Source organism: Columba livia, chromosome 2, assembly GCF_036013475.1.
Source record: "Columba livia isolate bColLiv1 breed racing homer chromosome 2, bColLiv1.pat.W.v2, whole genome shotgun sequence".
NCBI lineage: Eukaryota > Metazoa > Chordata > Aves > Columbiformes > Columbidae > Columba > Columba livia.
The window spans coordinates 55,119,567-55,137,572 of record NC_088603.1 but is presented as its reverse complement, the minus strand read 5'-3'; the positions used below and the strand labels follow the sequence as shown (position 1 = coordinate 55,137,572).

The 18,006-nt window shown below is 38.1% G+C and overlaps 1 protein-coding gene across 1 annotated transcript in view; it reads right to left on the bottom strand.

Annotated features, from left to right (window-relative positions):
• VPS41 (VPS41 subunit of HOPS complex) overlaps positions 1-18,006 on the bottom strand; it is a 107,273-nt gene that overhangs the window by 18,952 nt on the left and 70,315 nt on the right. Inside the window, exons 12-22 of the mRNA XM_065052012.1 lie at positions 16,903-17,032; positions 15,084-15,199; positions 13,446-13,502; positions 11,282-11,343; positions 10,423-10,504; positions 6,227-6,319; positions 5,596-5,723; positions 4,555-4,699; positions 3,290-3,331; positions 3,110-3,160; positions 1,707-1,844 (exon numbers count right to left, since the gene is read on the bottom strand). Of these exons, the coding sequence (XP_064908084.1) occupies positions 1,707-1,844; positions 3,110-3,160; positions 3,290-3,331; positions 4,555-4,699; positions 5,596-5,723; positions 6,227-6,319; positions 10,423-10,504; positions 11,282-11,343; positions 13,446-13,502; positions 15,084-15,199; positions 16,903-17,032 (1,044 nt within the window). The remainder of the gene's footprint in view (positions 1-1,706; positions 1,845-3,109; positions 3,161-3,289; positions 3,332-4,554; positions 4,700-5,595; positions 5,724-6,226; positions 6,320-10,422; positions 10,505-11,281; positions 11,344-13,445; positions 13,503-15,083; positions 15,200-16,902; positions 17,033-18,006) is intronic.

Sequence of the window (18,006 nt, the reverse complement as noted above, 5' to 3'; positions counted from 1 at the left end):
TTTATAATTGCTTTAAAGCAATAATAAGCATGAATAATAAGCATTTGTTCAAATATCATGTTTTTTTTGCAATTTATACACTGCACTAGAGTCTGCTTAATAAGAACTGAAAATATTGGTAACTGGGAAATTCTTGGTACCCTTTTTATTTCCTTCGAACAAAGATTTGTATGTGGCAAAAACTGTTACTACACGATATGTATGCTAAGAAGTATAATTACAGAATTAGCAGTGACAGTAAATTTAACAGAGTTGTACACAGTGTTGGTATCTTTCTTCCTTAGCTTCTTACTGAAATATATTACCATTTAAACATAAAGGTCAGAATGACACTTTTTCTACCATCTTCCTCTCACTTTGGTGATGGTGGCACCACACCTCCAAAGGCTTATGGGTCTCTGACATATCCTTGCTCACAGCCTATAACTTCAGCAAAGCAGTGCCAGCAATGTGCTCGCACCATTTACACACAGCACTTTTCTGCACCATCCACCACTGAAGATAGGTGGCTGGATCAGCAATAACTAACTTGTACCAAAAGGAAAGAAAAAATGCAGGTAAGGTGTTATACATAAAACCATCATCACACTAGCAATACGTAAGGCAGAAACTAAGAATCAGAGAGTTAAAAACAAATACTCCAACACTGCAGACAGAAGTCCCTGGCTGGAAAGCTCTCAGGCTCATTGCCTAAGAAGATCACTGAGACTACCTAGTTTTTTGAGAGAGTTTCAACAAAGACCAAGTCTGCAATTCTAACACACTATTTTCCATGTCTCCTGATGTTGCACAGTAAAGTTAACAAAAGCATGGAAAACAAGAGAGGTACCAGGAACAGTACTCATTCTCTTCAGCATGTCAACCATATAAAATGTAATATTCAATATTGCATTCAAAACTACTCCACTTGTGTCATCATTATAGAGGCACTCAGAGAGGTATCCTTTCACAAAATCTGCTCTGCTTGGCCAATAACAGCAACAAATACAAATAATAAAACACTGACCCAACTAAAGAGGGAAAATTTAAATTTCCATTTGATTCTCTTTAATTCAAGCAGGGAAAAACAAAACAAAAACCAATAAAAACCCCAACAAAACAAAAATAAAACTGCCCTTAACTTTATTTATTTACTTTTATAATTTGACAAGAGCGAGCAAGGAAGGAAAATGTAAAAAGATTAAAGAAGGTGTAAACATGGTACTCTGTAAAATCCATTTTTACTAGAGGAAGTACAAAGACAAAATACTTTTAACTCTGCTAGTTCAGTGACTCTTACATTGTGTATATTATCTGAGAGCAAGTTAGGACCTTCAAATACAAAGCTAGAAAAACTCCAGTTACAGCTACTAGTTTTTCAAGATCTAACACTGACTCACCCTAGACTTGGCAAAATGATGGTAGATTTCCTGCAACCACAACCCGCTGCCCAGTCAGGCCAGGCACTGATATGTAGCTATGCTGTAGGTAAATGCCAAGTGCAAATCCAGAACTTCTGCACCAAAAATCCCTGCTGGTTCCTGCCCTGTGAGCTGACAGAGGAAGGTCTCAGCTGTCAGCAAGGTCTGCAAATCAAACTTCTGCAGGTGATGGTAGCAAACTCCTTTTGGCAGTAGAGGGCAGTACCAGACACAGTTACAAATTCATAACACTACAAGCTACAGAAATGAAAATTGAGGATCTGTGCTTAGATTTTGAGGGCTTACCTTCTCCAGCGGACAGTGCGTGCTGTCTCTGAGAAATGGTAGTAAATTTGGACGATCGTATTCTGCATAAAGGCTAATCTGTTTCTCATGATATCGTTGGCCTTTATGGTGGTCTCTCTTGAAAAGTTTGTGCAAGTACTAGGAATCAAACAAGAGAATCAGAACTCAAAAACCATTTAGGCAACATTATTTGTTTTCTGCTAATAAAGAACCGCTCTTAATTGCTTCAGAAATGTGCTAACACACATTAAAAGGCATGGAGATTAAACTGTGATTCAACAGACTAATCTTATTTTTTTCTAAACTACCCTCATCACAGCAATCTCCAAAACTAGCTCTATAAAACAGGTTTTCAGGAACAGTTAAGAAAATGTCCTTTAACCTTTAATGAAACTACTGGATTTTGAATTTTACAGAAAACTTTGGACAAATATGTCAAGTGAAGCATTTTGGTCATCTGGATATGCTGGACCATTACAGGTAACTATAGATCAAATACTCACCACATGAAATGTTTTAGCCAAAGCACCTTAAATTACAGATATCAGGGCAAAGTTCCTTCTCTCTAGATGAGCACAGAAAAACCTTTAGAATGATCTGGAGAGTCACTTTTATTCCAGGGGCTTTTACACTTTGAAACTGATGCATCCCTTCCATAAACTGACAACCAGTCAGCCAGTCAGTCATCTTTGCAAAGCTCTTGGGCTGCAGGCTGCACATTTCATAGAGCTGCTTCCTATAATCAGATCTCTAACACATAAACCTGCTCTCCACCAGATCAATGCCCTGAGCCCCACCTGTACACTGCAGCAAGAGAAACTTCCCCCCCTAATACAGCCCAAGCCCACAGTTACGTGTTACATATTCCAACAACAGCGTGTTCACACCGAAGAGGTGCTTTTGGAATAGCAATGTGGGGTCACAGCCTTACAGTGATATTGTAATTCTGCACAAACAAGAACAATCCTGTAGCGTAGAAAAGTTACAACTCAAGAAAGACAAGCAGTTCACTGTCTCTATGGATCAGCAAAATGTGCTTCGGAGTTGCACCTACCATCCAACCCCATTTTTGTGTAGGGAAAGAAGAGGGATACAAGCAAGAAGTAATTTACGAAAGAAGACAAGCGTCTGCAATGTCATATGGAGTACCTCATGGTATGTTAACAAGTAAGTAGTATGTTATCAATTTCTCAGAGGTACACACTTAAAAATTATTTTATTATTGTAAAAAATGCTGTGACCATAATAAAAATTGGATTAGTGGAAGTAGCCACTTTGGATCTGATAATTTATGACATTTCAGTGATGTGTACTTTGACAAGAGAGCCACATCTGTAATACATGTGCCCAGCAAAGAGTTTATTCAGCTCAACTTGAAACCAACAGAATACAGAAATATTTACCACATGCTGTAGCTCAGGCCTGTTTTCTAATTCTTCAACGACTCTGTCAATCTGAAAGAGAACAAACAAAACCCAACACATTAGCAAACCTGTGACGAACAGCACATTTACATGACTGAAAAAAGGACGAGTAATACAAGCAAGCATTGGACTGCCATGCCATGAACTTGTTATACTCACGGAAATTTTATCTTCGTTATCCAAAAGCATGTCTACTGCTTTCTAAAATAAAGAGAACCCAGTTAAGAAACAGGTACACACATATTCTCACACTCTGTTTTGCATTGTGCTTGTTCACTGATGGATATCAGATGGATATTGCAGAACTACTCTTTTCAGCAACAGTAATTCAGAGAGCAGTTTGTATAACATCAGCATTCCCCAACAGCACGGCATTACAGAAGAACACATCATGTATTCTTCCAGAATACTTCCCTTAAGTTTCCACACTAACAGCAATCAATACTATGCAGTTGAAGTATGCCTACTGAATCAAGGATCAAAGGTCACTGCCAAAATATGTAGAAATGCTATTTGTCCCATTGCAAAAGAGAACTGCAGGGTGATGGCTGTATAGGAAACACATGACTCAACTTGCCTTACAGTTGGATTCCTCCAAACTATCTGCACACCAATACTGTAACACAAGCGGACAAGACCATGTAAGCAGAGTGGCCACTGGTGTTCCAGCTCTGCTTCCTCTTACAAGAAGAAACTTTGCTTCACATCCAAAAAACACCAAAAAAATCACAGATTCTTCATATAATTTAGTCTAATAAAACAGAATTATACATTATTTTTTCATGTAGTTCAGAATGGCCATACCAATGATGATAATCTTTGGTATAGATGGCTCCAAATCTTAGCTTTAGTGCTTAGATAACCACTGCACTGAAAGAGCAGATCCACTCCTTTTCCCCCCAGGGATCATACAGATTCTTTCCTCAAGGATCATAACAAAACTAGTTTACTGAGTTTTTATCTAGCTGGGAAGAAAGAATATTAAATTCAGCACAAAATGCACACTTCTTGATTTTTGGAATCCAGGTTAAGAACCTTGCAAGCTTTCAGAAGCAAATTAATTGACTGAAGAGAAAGAAAAGTGGCAAGTACACTTAACATATGCCTCACAAGAAATTCTCTGCTTCCTTTCCTTTGTTTATTAATAACATTTGATTAGAAATGCAGAAAAACATAATGGTGAAGGTCTACCTGAGAATCAGAACAATGATCTCGGATCTGGCACTCAAATGAAAACACAAAGGAAAAAATTAATCTTTGGGTCAATTATTTTGCAGTCTAGGCAAATATCTTCTTATCTCAGAACGTATTCAGACACAGCAAACCCTCTCTCTGAATCAACGCTACCTTTAGCTCATTTGTTTTTAATCTGTTAAAATATCTCCAGTGGAAAGTGAATATAAAAATAATTAAGATCATCATACCTCTGAATCAAAATCCATGAGCAGAACAATTTTGTCTTTGATAGAACTGAAAAGATTGTGCTTGTGGATTAACTGGAAGACATCTTTGTGCCTTAGCGTTAGGTAAATTTCTAGGGCTCTTCCATAGCGTTGGTCGTAAGTATACCTGATAAAAAACAATGTTGTAATGTATGTGATCTTACATACCTAAGTGTAGGAAAATCAACTATGAATGAAAATAGAAATATACTCTAGGATGGAAAGCTCGCTAGGATGCTACTTGGTTTGATGAATATATGACTGTTTACTGTGATTCTCTTTTGTTGAGGGAAAATAACACTGGGCAACGTTAATTTAAATTCTGTTTACATCAGTCACTGCATTTGTGTTCTGACCTGTGGTTCTCTGCATTTTCATTTTCCCGTTTCAAACCTAAGAGGAAGCCACACAAAATGCTGCCTTTTCTATATTTGGAAACTAATTGGAATTCACTTCAGAGCTAAAAACCATTGGTCTCTTAAAACTTTGAGACAAACTGTAACATAGCAATAGTAGTAGCTTCTTTTACAAAGAAGCAGTATGAAAAGAACTTAACATGGGAATCAGGCTGAGAAAACCAAAGAGTTTTATGCATGTATGAAGTAGCCTAGAATCACATCAGTTTTGGCACATTTTCCTGCCACGCAGTAAACCTAAATATACTGCTTTTGAAACAGAGGGGGAAAAATGCTATTTTATTTTTCCGTGGGTAATTCTGAAATGCACACTTCACAAAAGAGGCTTCCCGTGACAGCACAAAGAGTAGCTGTTTGTTTTGGAAAGAAGAGTAGCAAATCCAGTCTTATACTAAACTGCTTTTTTTCATACTCCGCATACACTTCATAAGGAAGAGAAAATAATTCTAAGCTGTGCAATCAGCAGAGTGGAGAGCAGAGAAAGCTGATGCCTTGTAGACTGCTGCAGCAAAACAGGTATTTCTGTTAAGAGAGTTAGATAAATATTTATAAACTATAGTATAATTCAAGCTTACTTTTTGTCATAGGAGTTTAAAAGTGTACTCACAATTCTGCAAGTGTTCGTAGCAAAGTCCTGTTCTGTGGATCTTTCTTCAGGTGATCCACTACAGCTTGAACTATGATTGTGTTGTTGTAGAGATCTCCAGGCCACTCTTTTATCAGGGTTGCAAACCCCTAAAAGTGTAAGAGATTGTAACAGAAACAGAAAAAACTGCCTAAGGAACATTTCAAAACATCAAAGCTTCAGCTAAGCCTCTGAGATGATACCTGCTGTGTTTCACCTCTAAGCCACTCTCACGTGCCCACAGATGTGCACAGTGCAGAACACAGATTTTCCTTCTTAGGGCAACGTTATTAAGATTCATGAAGCTGAGTCTCTTTCAGATACTGGATGCTTTGTGCACCCCCTCAACCACTTGTGCTACGTTAAACAAACTACATATAGTAGTATTTATAATAAGTAACCAATGTCACAGTATTTGCATGCTCTGAAAAACATTCCCCTTATTCTCTTAAAGTCTAAACCAGAATTAATCTTTTTAATCTTTTCATTAACATTGAATTGCCCATTGATAATCTGTTTGAATACAACAGAGCATTTGCTATCGGAGTGCTGCATTGCTGAGTGTGTTTTGCTGGCAATAGCTATTACATGTGCACAAGCCAGGCTGCAGTACCTCATAGTCACTCTCCAAAAACTCATGTAGGACCATTTCGTAGATCAGAGGTTTCAAAATTGGATCACGTCTGGGCAAGTAACGACTAATTGCCTATAGGAACAAAGAGAACGAAGCATTAGAAAGGGAATGACATGTAACATTCTGGTTAGAAAGGGAATGACATGTAACATCCTAGTACACTGATGACAGAAAAAAGAATTGTTATGAAACAAAATAATTCCAAAGCTACATGCAAAATATGGCTAACGCTGGTATGGCTATGGCTACTATGGTAAACGCTATAAGTGCTTTTTATTCATATCTGTAAGTATTATCCTAAAGGATTGTACACATTGGAATGGCATTACTTATCTGAAAGAATTTTCATTAGAAAGGTGTGGTAAGATAGTATTTAGAATGGAAGTATCAGCCATTGCACTTAGACATGTAAATATTTATTAGTCATTAAGAATATAAAACCCACAAAAGACTCCTCAGAAGAAGAAAGTTTTCAAAATCCATTCTGTCTAGCCTTGGTCTTACATCTTGTAAAAACATATAAGCATTCATCACCCAAAAAATGTGTACTTTTGATTTATGACCTACTGTTAGGTCACTGCATTTTATGAAGAGTTCTCTTTTGCCAGCTATTTTTACATACCCAAATGAAAATTAATTTGAGAATACATCTCTCCACAGAAAAGGTGAAGGCGTGTGATCTGTTGCTCTAGAGGAGGTGTTATGGAACTACATTCTGGCAGGCGACAAAAATCTGCCAGAATGAATCACCTCATACCCTGGAGTTTCAGCACAGCATCTTATTAGCACTATTATTCCATGCAACTAGAGGCCAAGGTTATTACAACCCACCAAAATAAACCCTACTGCTACCAGCTGTGTTGGGACTTTGGGGTTTGTAGCCGAAGGCCCAACACTGATGAAATTCCTCCAAACACTCAGAGATGTTGCCTGTCGCACACTAATGGCACATGGTGCAGTAGCATTTTGTTACTCAAGTTGCTTCAACAAAGCAGAAGAAATAACATCTCACTACATAAGTGTTTTTGCAGTTTTACAGACAGCAATTACTATTCAAAACAAATTCCCCTAGTATTTAAAGCAAAACAATTGCCTAAGTTACATATTTCATGAAAGCCCCTAGGTGAAAAAGGAGGTAAAAATAAAAGACAAATTAAAAATGCACTGTTAATAACTTTGCAAAAATTAAAAGTTCATTGCTCACAGGAGACCTCTTCTCTCCCCACGTATTTGAGGCTTGGCCAGTCTTTGAAATGCAGCATGCTGCCAACATCAGCTCCCGTTGTCTGTCACAGAATTTAATAGCTAACTCAGAGCAGAGTCTTGCCAACTGCCCTGAGGAATCATATTCCTGACCCCCTCATAACAAAAAAAGCCTCTTTCGACCATAAAGAAAGCAAGCCAGGCATCAGCTGGAGACTTTCTGGAGGCAGAGGACATTCTCCAACAGCTGTTTCCAAACCCACTTTCTACCTTCTTGGCACCTCCTAAATGACAAGCCTCTGGCTTTGCTGAGCAGCGGGGGCCAGGCTGCCATGGGGGGCACATCTCTCCTGCCCCAAGTTCCACTGCTCTGAAGGAAAAGCACAACTGCCTCCTGCAGTTTGCCTCAGCTGCTCAGCAAAGCCTGAGAAAGCACCCAAGTTATTTTTAAGCCAGGGTATGAATATGAACTAGTACCTGTGTTGGAAGTTACAAACTCTTCCTATGCAATTTTTAAGCAGTAGTTAAGGAGTGAGGTCAGACAAAACCACTCCAGAATCAGGATGTCTTTGTATCAATTCATGAACCATGTGGTGAAAGTGACTTTAAATTAAAAAAAGAGTATTATACACAGAAATATTTTCTTCCCTTGTTTTTTTCTCAGGACCTGCTTTCAGACTTTTGATCAATAGGTATAAGGAAGGGGTATATACAGAAAGCCCATATAAAAGTTGACATGAGATAGCATAAGACATCTCACCAATAAGCCCAAATCAAAATTATTTATTCCTCAGAGGATACCTATGAGATGAAAGAGGCTGTGTGGATAATGCTGCTCTTTGCTATGCCCAGCACAGTCAGGTGAAGTCTTTCATGTCCAACGTTTTGGTCATCAAAGCATTGCTGCCACTATCTGATAATCCTGCCATAGCAGAGTCAACAGAATTGAGCATGTCCCTCATGCCACAATGGCCAGCACTCACAGAGTTCAGCATCTTCCTTTGAATGCACTTTTCTCAGCCGTTTGAGCTGGGACATTGGATTTTACACCAAAGTCACTTGGGCACGAGCATGTAACTCCTTCAAGCCACCATTTCTGGAGGAGAGGAGCAGATAATTGCAAGGCTCTAAAATCTTGAAACTGCCATAAAGTTTACTAAAGGACATTCAAAGACATGAGAGACATCAAGATACCAAAACACAGCCTCTGGTAGCGAAACAGGACCTTCAGTACAGAACATCCAAAAACCCCCTAAACTCACAAGCAAACAAACAAGATACCCACCCCACAGGCTTTGACATTAGGGTATCACTAATTAGCTCCTCTACAGGAAGGAAAGTTTAAACCTTTACTTTCAGTGCCACCTTAGTAATTGGCAAATCGTGTTACATTGGAAACGTCAGATTTCAGGCAACTGTTGACATGCAGTCCAAATTAGTTAAGAAAATTCATTTTTGAAATGCAATTTGTCTCCAAATCTCAAAGAGAGTCTCTTCATCAGGGCTTAAAGCCATTACAGCCCAGTTACATTACTGTTTTATACCCACTGATTGGGTAAATAGGTAAAAATTCCAAATAGCATACAAGTGACCCCAAGCATTTCAAGAACCACTCCATTTAGATCTGGCTTACCTGAATATTATAAAGGATGAATTAAGTTATCCTTAGGAACTAGGGATAAGCTACATGTGATTGAAATAGTAAAATAAGAAAGGCATCTTCTAGAACTGCCACTTGAAGCTGAATAATGTAATGGACTGCATCTTATGTTTTTCTAAGTCTGCTTTCAAGGGGCCGAAAATAACCAACTGTTTAGAAAGGCAGTAATTTAGCAGAGATGTTTTTGAAGCAAACCTGCAAATATTTTTATATTTTACAGTCTGCTGGATGATATAAGTGGAGACAAGAAAAACACCCATTTGAGACACTTGCATCTAAAAAAAAAACCCAAAAAACAAAGCCAAAAGGATTAAGAAGCACTGTATCAAAATTTCACCTGTATGTGCACTCAGGTCCTTTATTGGATTGAAATAAAGAGACAGAAACATGAGATTTCATCTTCCAAGCTGGGAAAGAGTGCACTGAACCACTAAGAACTCATACAACAGGCAATACTGTTCTTGCTCTGGTGTGGCTCTAAAACAAAAGCCAGACATTTTTGAAAATTGTAATGCTGAAACACTTTCGCTCTTTGAACATAATTAAACAGCTCAAAACCAGCAAGGGACTGCATGCTGTGAGATCTTAATAATATGTCCTTTTTGGCTCATTGAGTTTGAATAGGAAGACATAAAATTCAGAAATAAACGCACATGCGTTACCAAAGGGAGTGCACATAATGTTTTCTACTGGTTTGGCAGTGACAGCTCTGTAGCCTTAAGTCCTGGGCAATTTATTAACTGAGAATCTCACATTAAACCTGTACCACTATGGTAGCTGGCTTGCAACCAGGGAAAACACAAGATAGGGCAGACTGCTCCTCTTTCTTGCCACCATTTCTAACAGACAGCATAGGTTCTCCCTGTTGCTTTGCAATTTAACTGTTCTTTGACATTTAAAGCCGAGGCTCTGCTGTAAGGGACTTCGATTTTCAGGAAAGGCTGTTTTCCTTAAGAGTTGGGGTAGAATTTTTCAGGACATACTGGGAGTGAAAAGTAAATAGTAAAGATGTAACCAACTCTGAGCATCTTTGCAAGCATCTTTGCCTTTGGGGTGGCTCTTGGGGGCTGGCAACAAAATAGCCGAGTACCTGGACATGCTGTTCCTCCAACCCCATTTTGAGGCTTCTTAACATACACACATCAATCTGAAAGACAACTGTGCAACTAGAGATCTGGGGCAGGAATTTCAAAGGCAGCGTTGTGTCCTGCCATCACCCTAGGAGCATTAAATGCGATCTTTAGACACTTTGTCAAAACGTGGGAAATACAGCATGCCAATTACACGAGTGCAGAGACAGAAATTAACTTACCTTAAGCTGACCTATTTCTTTAAACTTGTAAACTTCAAATTCCCAGAGTTCTGTGTTTTTGCCAAGAATTTTCTGGCACTTTCTGGAAGGAAGATGAAAGGAAAGAGAACGAAAGTAGGTACATAGAATGATACAAATTTGACAGCATTACTGCAAGGATTCCTTTCTTCTTTCTTCTCCCTATGAAGACACTTTCAAAGGTGACTTGTTTTGGCAACCATTGCTTCAAGCAAAGTATGCCAGGTACTCCTCCTTTCAGATCAGCTTCGTTGCATCCAAGAGGACTTAACTGCTTAGTATGCATTCACCCTTATTGATTAGGGCCATATTAGCTTTATGAGTCAAGTTTTTAAGTCTCAGATGAGAAAACCCAAGCACTTATAAAGATATACTTACACTTACACATATATGAAAACACAAACCATAGGTCATTTCTGATCTTTACTTCAAATCCTCATATTTTACATTTTTGTTTAGATCCACATAACCACAAATTGTTTTCTGATGTTCTTGCATGTAATGATACACTAAGAAACCTAGATTATCAACGTCCAAAGAAAACCTTGGTTTTGAAAATCTTGTGTGACTTTGAAAAAAATCAAGGCTGGCCTTCAAAAATATGTATGTCTCAATTCTAGTTAAACTTTAGAAAGCTTACAATAACTTTTGGGTCTCTACAGGCAAGAAAAAATAGAGCACAGTAATATATCTGCATGTTTTGAAACTTCAGAAACTCCAGAACACACAGAAGATTAACATTACAAAATACTTCAGAATCAATAATTTGTTTTTGCTTTTTTTTTTAAACCACACACAGACACACTTTAATCAGCAAAGAAAATTTTTAATAAGAAGTTACCGAGCGGCCAGGTCATACTCTCCTTTCTCCACTAGGTGATTTATATAGGCTAAGCCAATGTCCTAAAGGGAATAAAAATAAAGAATCAGTTATAAAAGATTGCCACAGCAGCCATCATTCCAGCAGTATGCACTGTTATTATGCCTAGCACCAGGCCCTGAGTGGATACCCTGAGTTCTCCTTTAGATGTATGGTCCACAGAACAGACAAGACAAAATACTTGCCTAGACCACTCATGGGTTCAAATTAAGATGCTCTTTTAAATAATTCTCATAACCTTATTGATGCTGAGATGACCATGCCACGTCTACATATTAAGGATTGTTCAAAACACACAGCTGATCACTCAGTGCTTGCTATCGTTATCTCAAAAAGAAAAAAAACCCACCAGCCATTGTATGAGACACTTTCTTTGCCAATGCAAAGTTTGCAGGGAAGAAAAATTTTGCTTGAGAACATAAATCCTAGTGCTGCAATATTATTACGTATTATTACATACTAAATTGTCCTTCTCAAGAGTTTATCACACAATTTTTCTGCTAGGTGTTTAATATATTAAAACTTTGACGAAACAGCCATTCCTTCACTGGTGTGAAGGTAACACAGCCCAGCGCAGCCACAGCATAACTTAAGAATCACACTGCTGAAAGAACATTGTTTCCAGAAAAACAAACAATCCAAAACAAAACAAAAAACCTAAACAAATAAGCAAACAAACAAACAAACAAAAACAACAACAAAAAAAGAGAGCTGTACCATGAAAAAGAAGTCCCTTTTCCTACAAAAATAAACATTTGGGTCTTCTGAGGCACAACATAATTTTTTTGATCAATACAATGGACAGGACAGAACGGAGCAGAATATGAACAGAGATATCAAGCAACTTCAATTGGTCAATCTACTACAAAGTCTAAAAAAAAAAATCATGCATGTACACCAGATTTTAGGATTTCATTCCACTACAGGAACCACATTTGTATTTTCAATTTCACTGTTCTCAAGAAGGATGATTTCTGTCAGCCTCTTGCTCCCCAGTGGGCAGAGAAGACAGAATAAGGAAAGGATCAGTGGTTGTATAGGACCCCTGCATCCTGCTCAAGAGGTGCAGGTGGACAATGAGCATTACTACAACCTAACAAGTCCCCAAGCCCACCAGACTTGACAGCTGGTGTGAGTGTGATGTCATTGGTGTGATCAGTGCTGGTCAGTGAGAACATGAGTTATTTTAAATCCCTGTTACCACTAATCCTTCACTTAAGGCTTGATGGCAACATTTTTCCCCTCAACACATTCCATGGGTTTTGCATTAGAGCTCATACACTCAACAGCTCTGCCTGTATATACTCACAATGAATCTCATCTTAATAGAGCAAATTTCTGCAAACCAAGAGAAAAGCCTTTTTTTTTCCCCCCCCTTTTTCTCCTAATGTATTTTCAGGACCTCCTTTGAGAATTCTTTACATCTTTTGCAAGGGCCACAGAGCAGCTAAATACCAATGTGTCCACAATGAGGTCAATTTAAACAAACAAACAAACAGGCAATATTAACGATGCTTTTGTGGCTATTACATTATTCCTCCCTTTTGTCTTAAACATCTATGCTCTTTGTTGCTCTGTGAAGTGACTACAAACACGGGAAATAACTATACAGGAGAAAAGGAGCTGAACTGTGTAAAATAATGACAATTGCAAAGTAACGTAAGAGACCTAAATGTGAAACTGCAGCTGAATTTCAATAGCATTTAAAAGGTCTTTCAATTGCACCTTTTAAACTTCTGCCAAAACCCTGTCACATGTATATAGAAAAACTAAAGAGAAATATGTCATCCCCCACCCAATCTCTAATATTTTAACACTGTGTGTTACTTGAAACAGCGGCAAATTTAACACAGAAATAAAAGCAACCAAAATTTCCACCAGCAATCAGAGAAGTACAATCCTCTTCTTTTTAATGTCAATAGCACCTTCATAAAATCTAGATCCTTTCGTGTTTCACACACTAGCATTTCTGTTCTGCAGCTGAAACCAAGAAATTGAATGCTAGTTGGAGCATGCCTAACAGCTATTGTCTGGTGCAATACAGAACAGGAAATATATTTGTAGCATTTCACAGTATTCTATAAAAATCAGATATTTTGTTTTGAATTGAAGTTTTGAGACTTACCAAAATCTTGTGCTTTTTTATGGTTTTCTGACTGATCTCAGCTGCCATCAAAGCTTCCTATATTCAAAAAGTAGAAAACAGAGATACTAGTCAAATACACAATCTTTCAATACAGAAAGCTCTAGAACTGCATAAATCAACTATTTTTCAGAGCAGGGTGTTTGAAGCACTAGAATTTTTAATGCCATGGTTGGATGAACAGCTTTCAATTCATACTCAAACAAAAGCAGTCAGCCAAAGAGAAAACTAGTTTTGTTTCCATCTGGGTTCACTCCACATTACTATATTAGGATCAAATCGCAAGATTACAACGAAACCGACAATGCAATCGCATTGGATCATTTTCAAGCAAGAACCCTTTGCTACCAAAACCTGTGAAAGAACTCATCAGGAAAGGGGGTGGGGGAAGGCTGCCTTTCACTTCCCCAGCCCAAAAGTCTTCTCCACTCAGACTGATTCATGTTTCAATCTCATTTGCTGTTCCTCTACTTCTTTCAAATGTACAGAAACAAAGCTGGCACTTTTACAAACAAAATGAGACCTTTAACTTCCATCATAACACACAAGCTATCTACTACCTTGGATGGCTTTCACAAAGGCACAAACACAGCTGTCACTTGCAAATTACTGGAGTCTTCAGGGACAAAATGCTGCGATTTACATAAACTGCAAAACTGCACTCATCGTATGAGTTTGCTATTCAGATGCAAAAGCATCCACAAGGATTTAAACAAATATGCATGAGGAATATAATGATTGCATTAACAAAAGGAATACATACTGAATGGCTTTCCCACTTTTTTTTTTTTCTTATAATAGGCATCCAACAAATAGCAAATAAATAAGAATTTGCAAGTTACTTTATGCACCATAACACGAGTTCTAAGTCATTAACTGCAAGACATTAGAATCCAGAACACTGGCTGCATGTTGATATTGTCTGTAAGAATTTATTATTGTCTTAAGTATTTAGACATACATGCTTAAACACACCAATATTTATGCAAACAAATGCTGAGCTGTTTTCCAAGGGTGCTGTATACCCTTGTGTTTTAACAACGGTCCTGCTTTTTTTGTGAGTAAAACTACTTTTGGCACCAATACCTACAGTCCAAGCCCATATTATTTTGCTTTTAAAAGCTTCACACTGAAGGTAAGAAACACAGAGCAATGCACAGTACCCCAATGCAACCTTTTCATTCTATAGCGGAAGCGATATAGAATGGGAAAAATCTAATATCCCCCACCAAGTCCATTTCTCTTCCCTCTTTAGTCGGAATAAATCTAAAAAAATAACCACACACCTCATAAGTTAACTGTTCTGCTGCTTTAAAGCCAAAAACCAGCTTTAATAATTTTCAGTGACAGCTAATACATTTCATATCTGATGCTGAGAGCAGTATTCACAGCATCTAATTCAGCTGCCTCACTTGGGTGCAATTCAAACCAGTTGTTTCAACAGGAAGACAAACTCTCCAGAGAGACAGAGATGTGTAGTCAACTCCTACCCTTTACAAGCATCTAGTCAATGACTGTAGGAACAAAACCCACGCAATCCAGACGACCTAGGAAAGTTCATAATCCCACCCCAACCTCCAAACCAGGAAAGCCTGAAGGAAAGAATGTTGTAAAAATTACTTCGTATTTCTTCTTTTCAAGAAGCCAGTCAATGTGGTCATCTTGGTCCCGCTCTTTAGCCACGACCACATCTCTTGGGCTGATGATATAGAAAAGTGATTCACCCTCCGAATATTCTGCAAATGCATACACAGTTTTATTATTATTATATTTTCCTTAAGTAAAGCCCTGCTTTTTAGTACACCCTTGAGGGGAATTTAAAAGGAAGAGATGGAAGTAAGACAGCAAGGCTACTCCTGCAGAACATGCTTGTTTGGGAAGCTGTATTCTCCAATAAATTAAAAGTTGTTTAAATGGCAAAACAGCTTTCAAAAAAATCACTACAGCTTATTGCAAATTCTGATTCATCCACTATGTGTAAACTTTATGATGGTTTAGAACACATTATTATACTTTTAGAGGACTATTACACTACATAGCCTGCAATAAACTTATCCTCCGCATCAAGGTCAAGGCCATCAAAAGCATGAATGATAGATGCCATAACCCCTGGGGACACAGCACATCATTACAGCGATGCATTTGCAATGCTATAAGTTAAGGTTATATGTATAATGCATTTGCTTATACCATAAGCCTTTATTTTTGAGTAAGCTCAAAGTAAAAATGTACTTAAAGGTAAAATCAAACACAGATGACTGTTCAGAATAGTTATTATTTCCACAGAACCCATGAAGAAACACCATCAATATTTTGTAGGTACAGGAAAGAAAACCATCCCACATCCTTTAACTCTATCTATGCATGCAAACAAATACGCTCCCTGAACCGATACACAATCCACAAAATGATGCTTGTTTTAAAGCCATCCAAGAAACTGAGATTTGTCAGAGGAACTGGAATATTCATTAAGCATAAAAGTAAAACTGCAGGGACCAATGTTCTGCTTAGGGACAGGTATAAAGAAATCCCAATTCTATTGATAGTAGCAGAGATGTTTTGGAGATCGGGAGGAGATGCACTATATTTCTAGTGGCTTAAGGGCATTGATGTACACAAAGATGCCTGCCAAGCTTGTGATTTGAAGCATGCTGCCAGAGAAGATGCTTAAAAATCAGATTCATGGATTTTAAAAGCCAGAAGGAATGTTTCTGTGTAACACTGGCCATATAATCTTCACCAAGGAATTCTGCATCAGCTTTGCCACGTATCTTTCTGAACTACAACACATACATCAGAAAACCATCCCATCTTATTTAAAAGACTCTGTTATGTATTGCGCCAGGGTTTAACCTCCCTGTTTGTTACATAATTAAAACTATCTTCTAGGCTGAACTTGCCAAATTCTATTCATTACATTTTACCATTCTGGAGTCTGTTATACGCCAACAGCTTCAATACAGGGAAGCTAAATATCAGTGAGCCCCTTTTAAGTTGACTCAGGTGCATCTGACTGTTGAAATGACATTTATTCCATCTTTGGCTCCAGAGCAGCTTTTCCAGACACTGTATCACTCATTTCACTGAAGCCATTTGTGACCGAAGAGACACAGGAGCTCCTATGGATCACATGCTGAATACATCTCCAAAGATACTGCCTTCCACAATACTGAACATTACATGAGATACGTATTTCCGCCTTCCCCAGTATGTCTGACTTAATAGATGGCATTACAAATCACAATGTTTAAAAATGCACATTCGTTTTCTTTCATGTGACTCGTTCTTGTGGATTTCCAGTTTAAACTTTGGTGCCACAAGCAGTTATAGACAGTTATTCAAGGAGATGACATAAAAAACAAAAAAGAGGCTGAGGGCTCCCAAATCAAGTCTTTTTTAAACGAAGTTATGAAAACAAAACAGTATTAAGAACACCTACCTAAATGATAATCTCTGCATTCATTTTCCTGAAATCCTCGTACTGTTAGTGCATCAGACGAGATCTCTTCACAAGACTCAGGTAGGGGTTGTACAATATCCAGTCTAGGCCTTGCACAACACTCCACTTCCTAGAAAAATGCAAACATCTTAGTTGCATCCTACATGATTTACCTTCACAATGTCAACTGATGGTCATCTACAAACAAGGCTGAAATTCAACAGCTGGCAACATTTCCAAAGGTCCAGTACTTTGCACCGGGTACTCAATTGCAAACCACACAAGTTGAAAAGTTGTCCTCCACAAAGTAGCTGTAATCACGTCTGAAACAAAAAGTTATTCCTACTCCCAGCTTGCTTCCCTTGAACAGATCAGCACAGAGAAGTTTACACAAGACACAGGTCTAACCCATCCCTTGAGTTTCCTCACTATTTTTCTGCTCTTGGTCACAGAAACTTTCAGGGCTATCACAGATGATCATCAACCATTGCATTCAGCAAGCAACAGAACAATTTAAGACGTGTTCCCAGCTGGGCTCAGGCCTCAGAGGACAAAAGCTCTATGAATCAATGATATTCTGGTAGCAAGATGAACTTGTTCTTTTTTAGCTGGTGCTTAAGTTTGCACTTTTAAGTGTCCAGTAGAATAGGGAAAAAAATAACCTGACAATAATCTATAACCCTTGCTGTGCTGATGATCTTAGAATAAGATGAACTTTCAAGTGCAATGTAGGTGCTTATAGTAAGATGACATCATGGATTTTCATCTTCTATCCAAGGAAAACAGTTGTCTTCATCTAGGTGTATTTTTAATTAAGGTCCAAGACAATCCTTTGCTTTCTACTTCTGGCTGTGAATTATAACAAAATAGAGAATGAAAAAGCAAGGAGACATACAAACTGGACTTACACAGCTCTAGCCTACTCATTCAGCAGCAGCACCATTCCAGTCTTACCTCAACTTACCTGTTTCGGTAGACGTAAAAAAAAAAGAAAAATCAAAGCAAGCCAGGAGTTGAATTTTAATCCAATTTGTAACACGTAGGAAGCTGTCATTTGAAAGCTATGAAATTAAGCGTAGGAACAACAGTGTTCCTCATAACCCA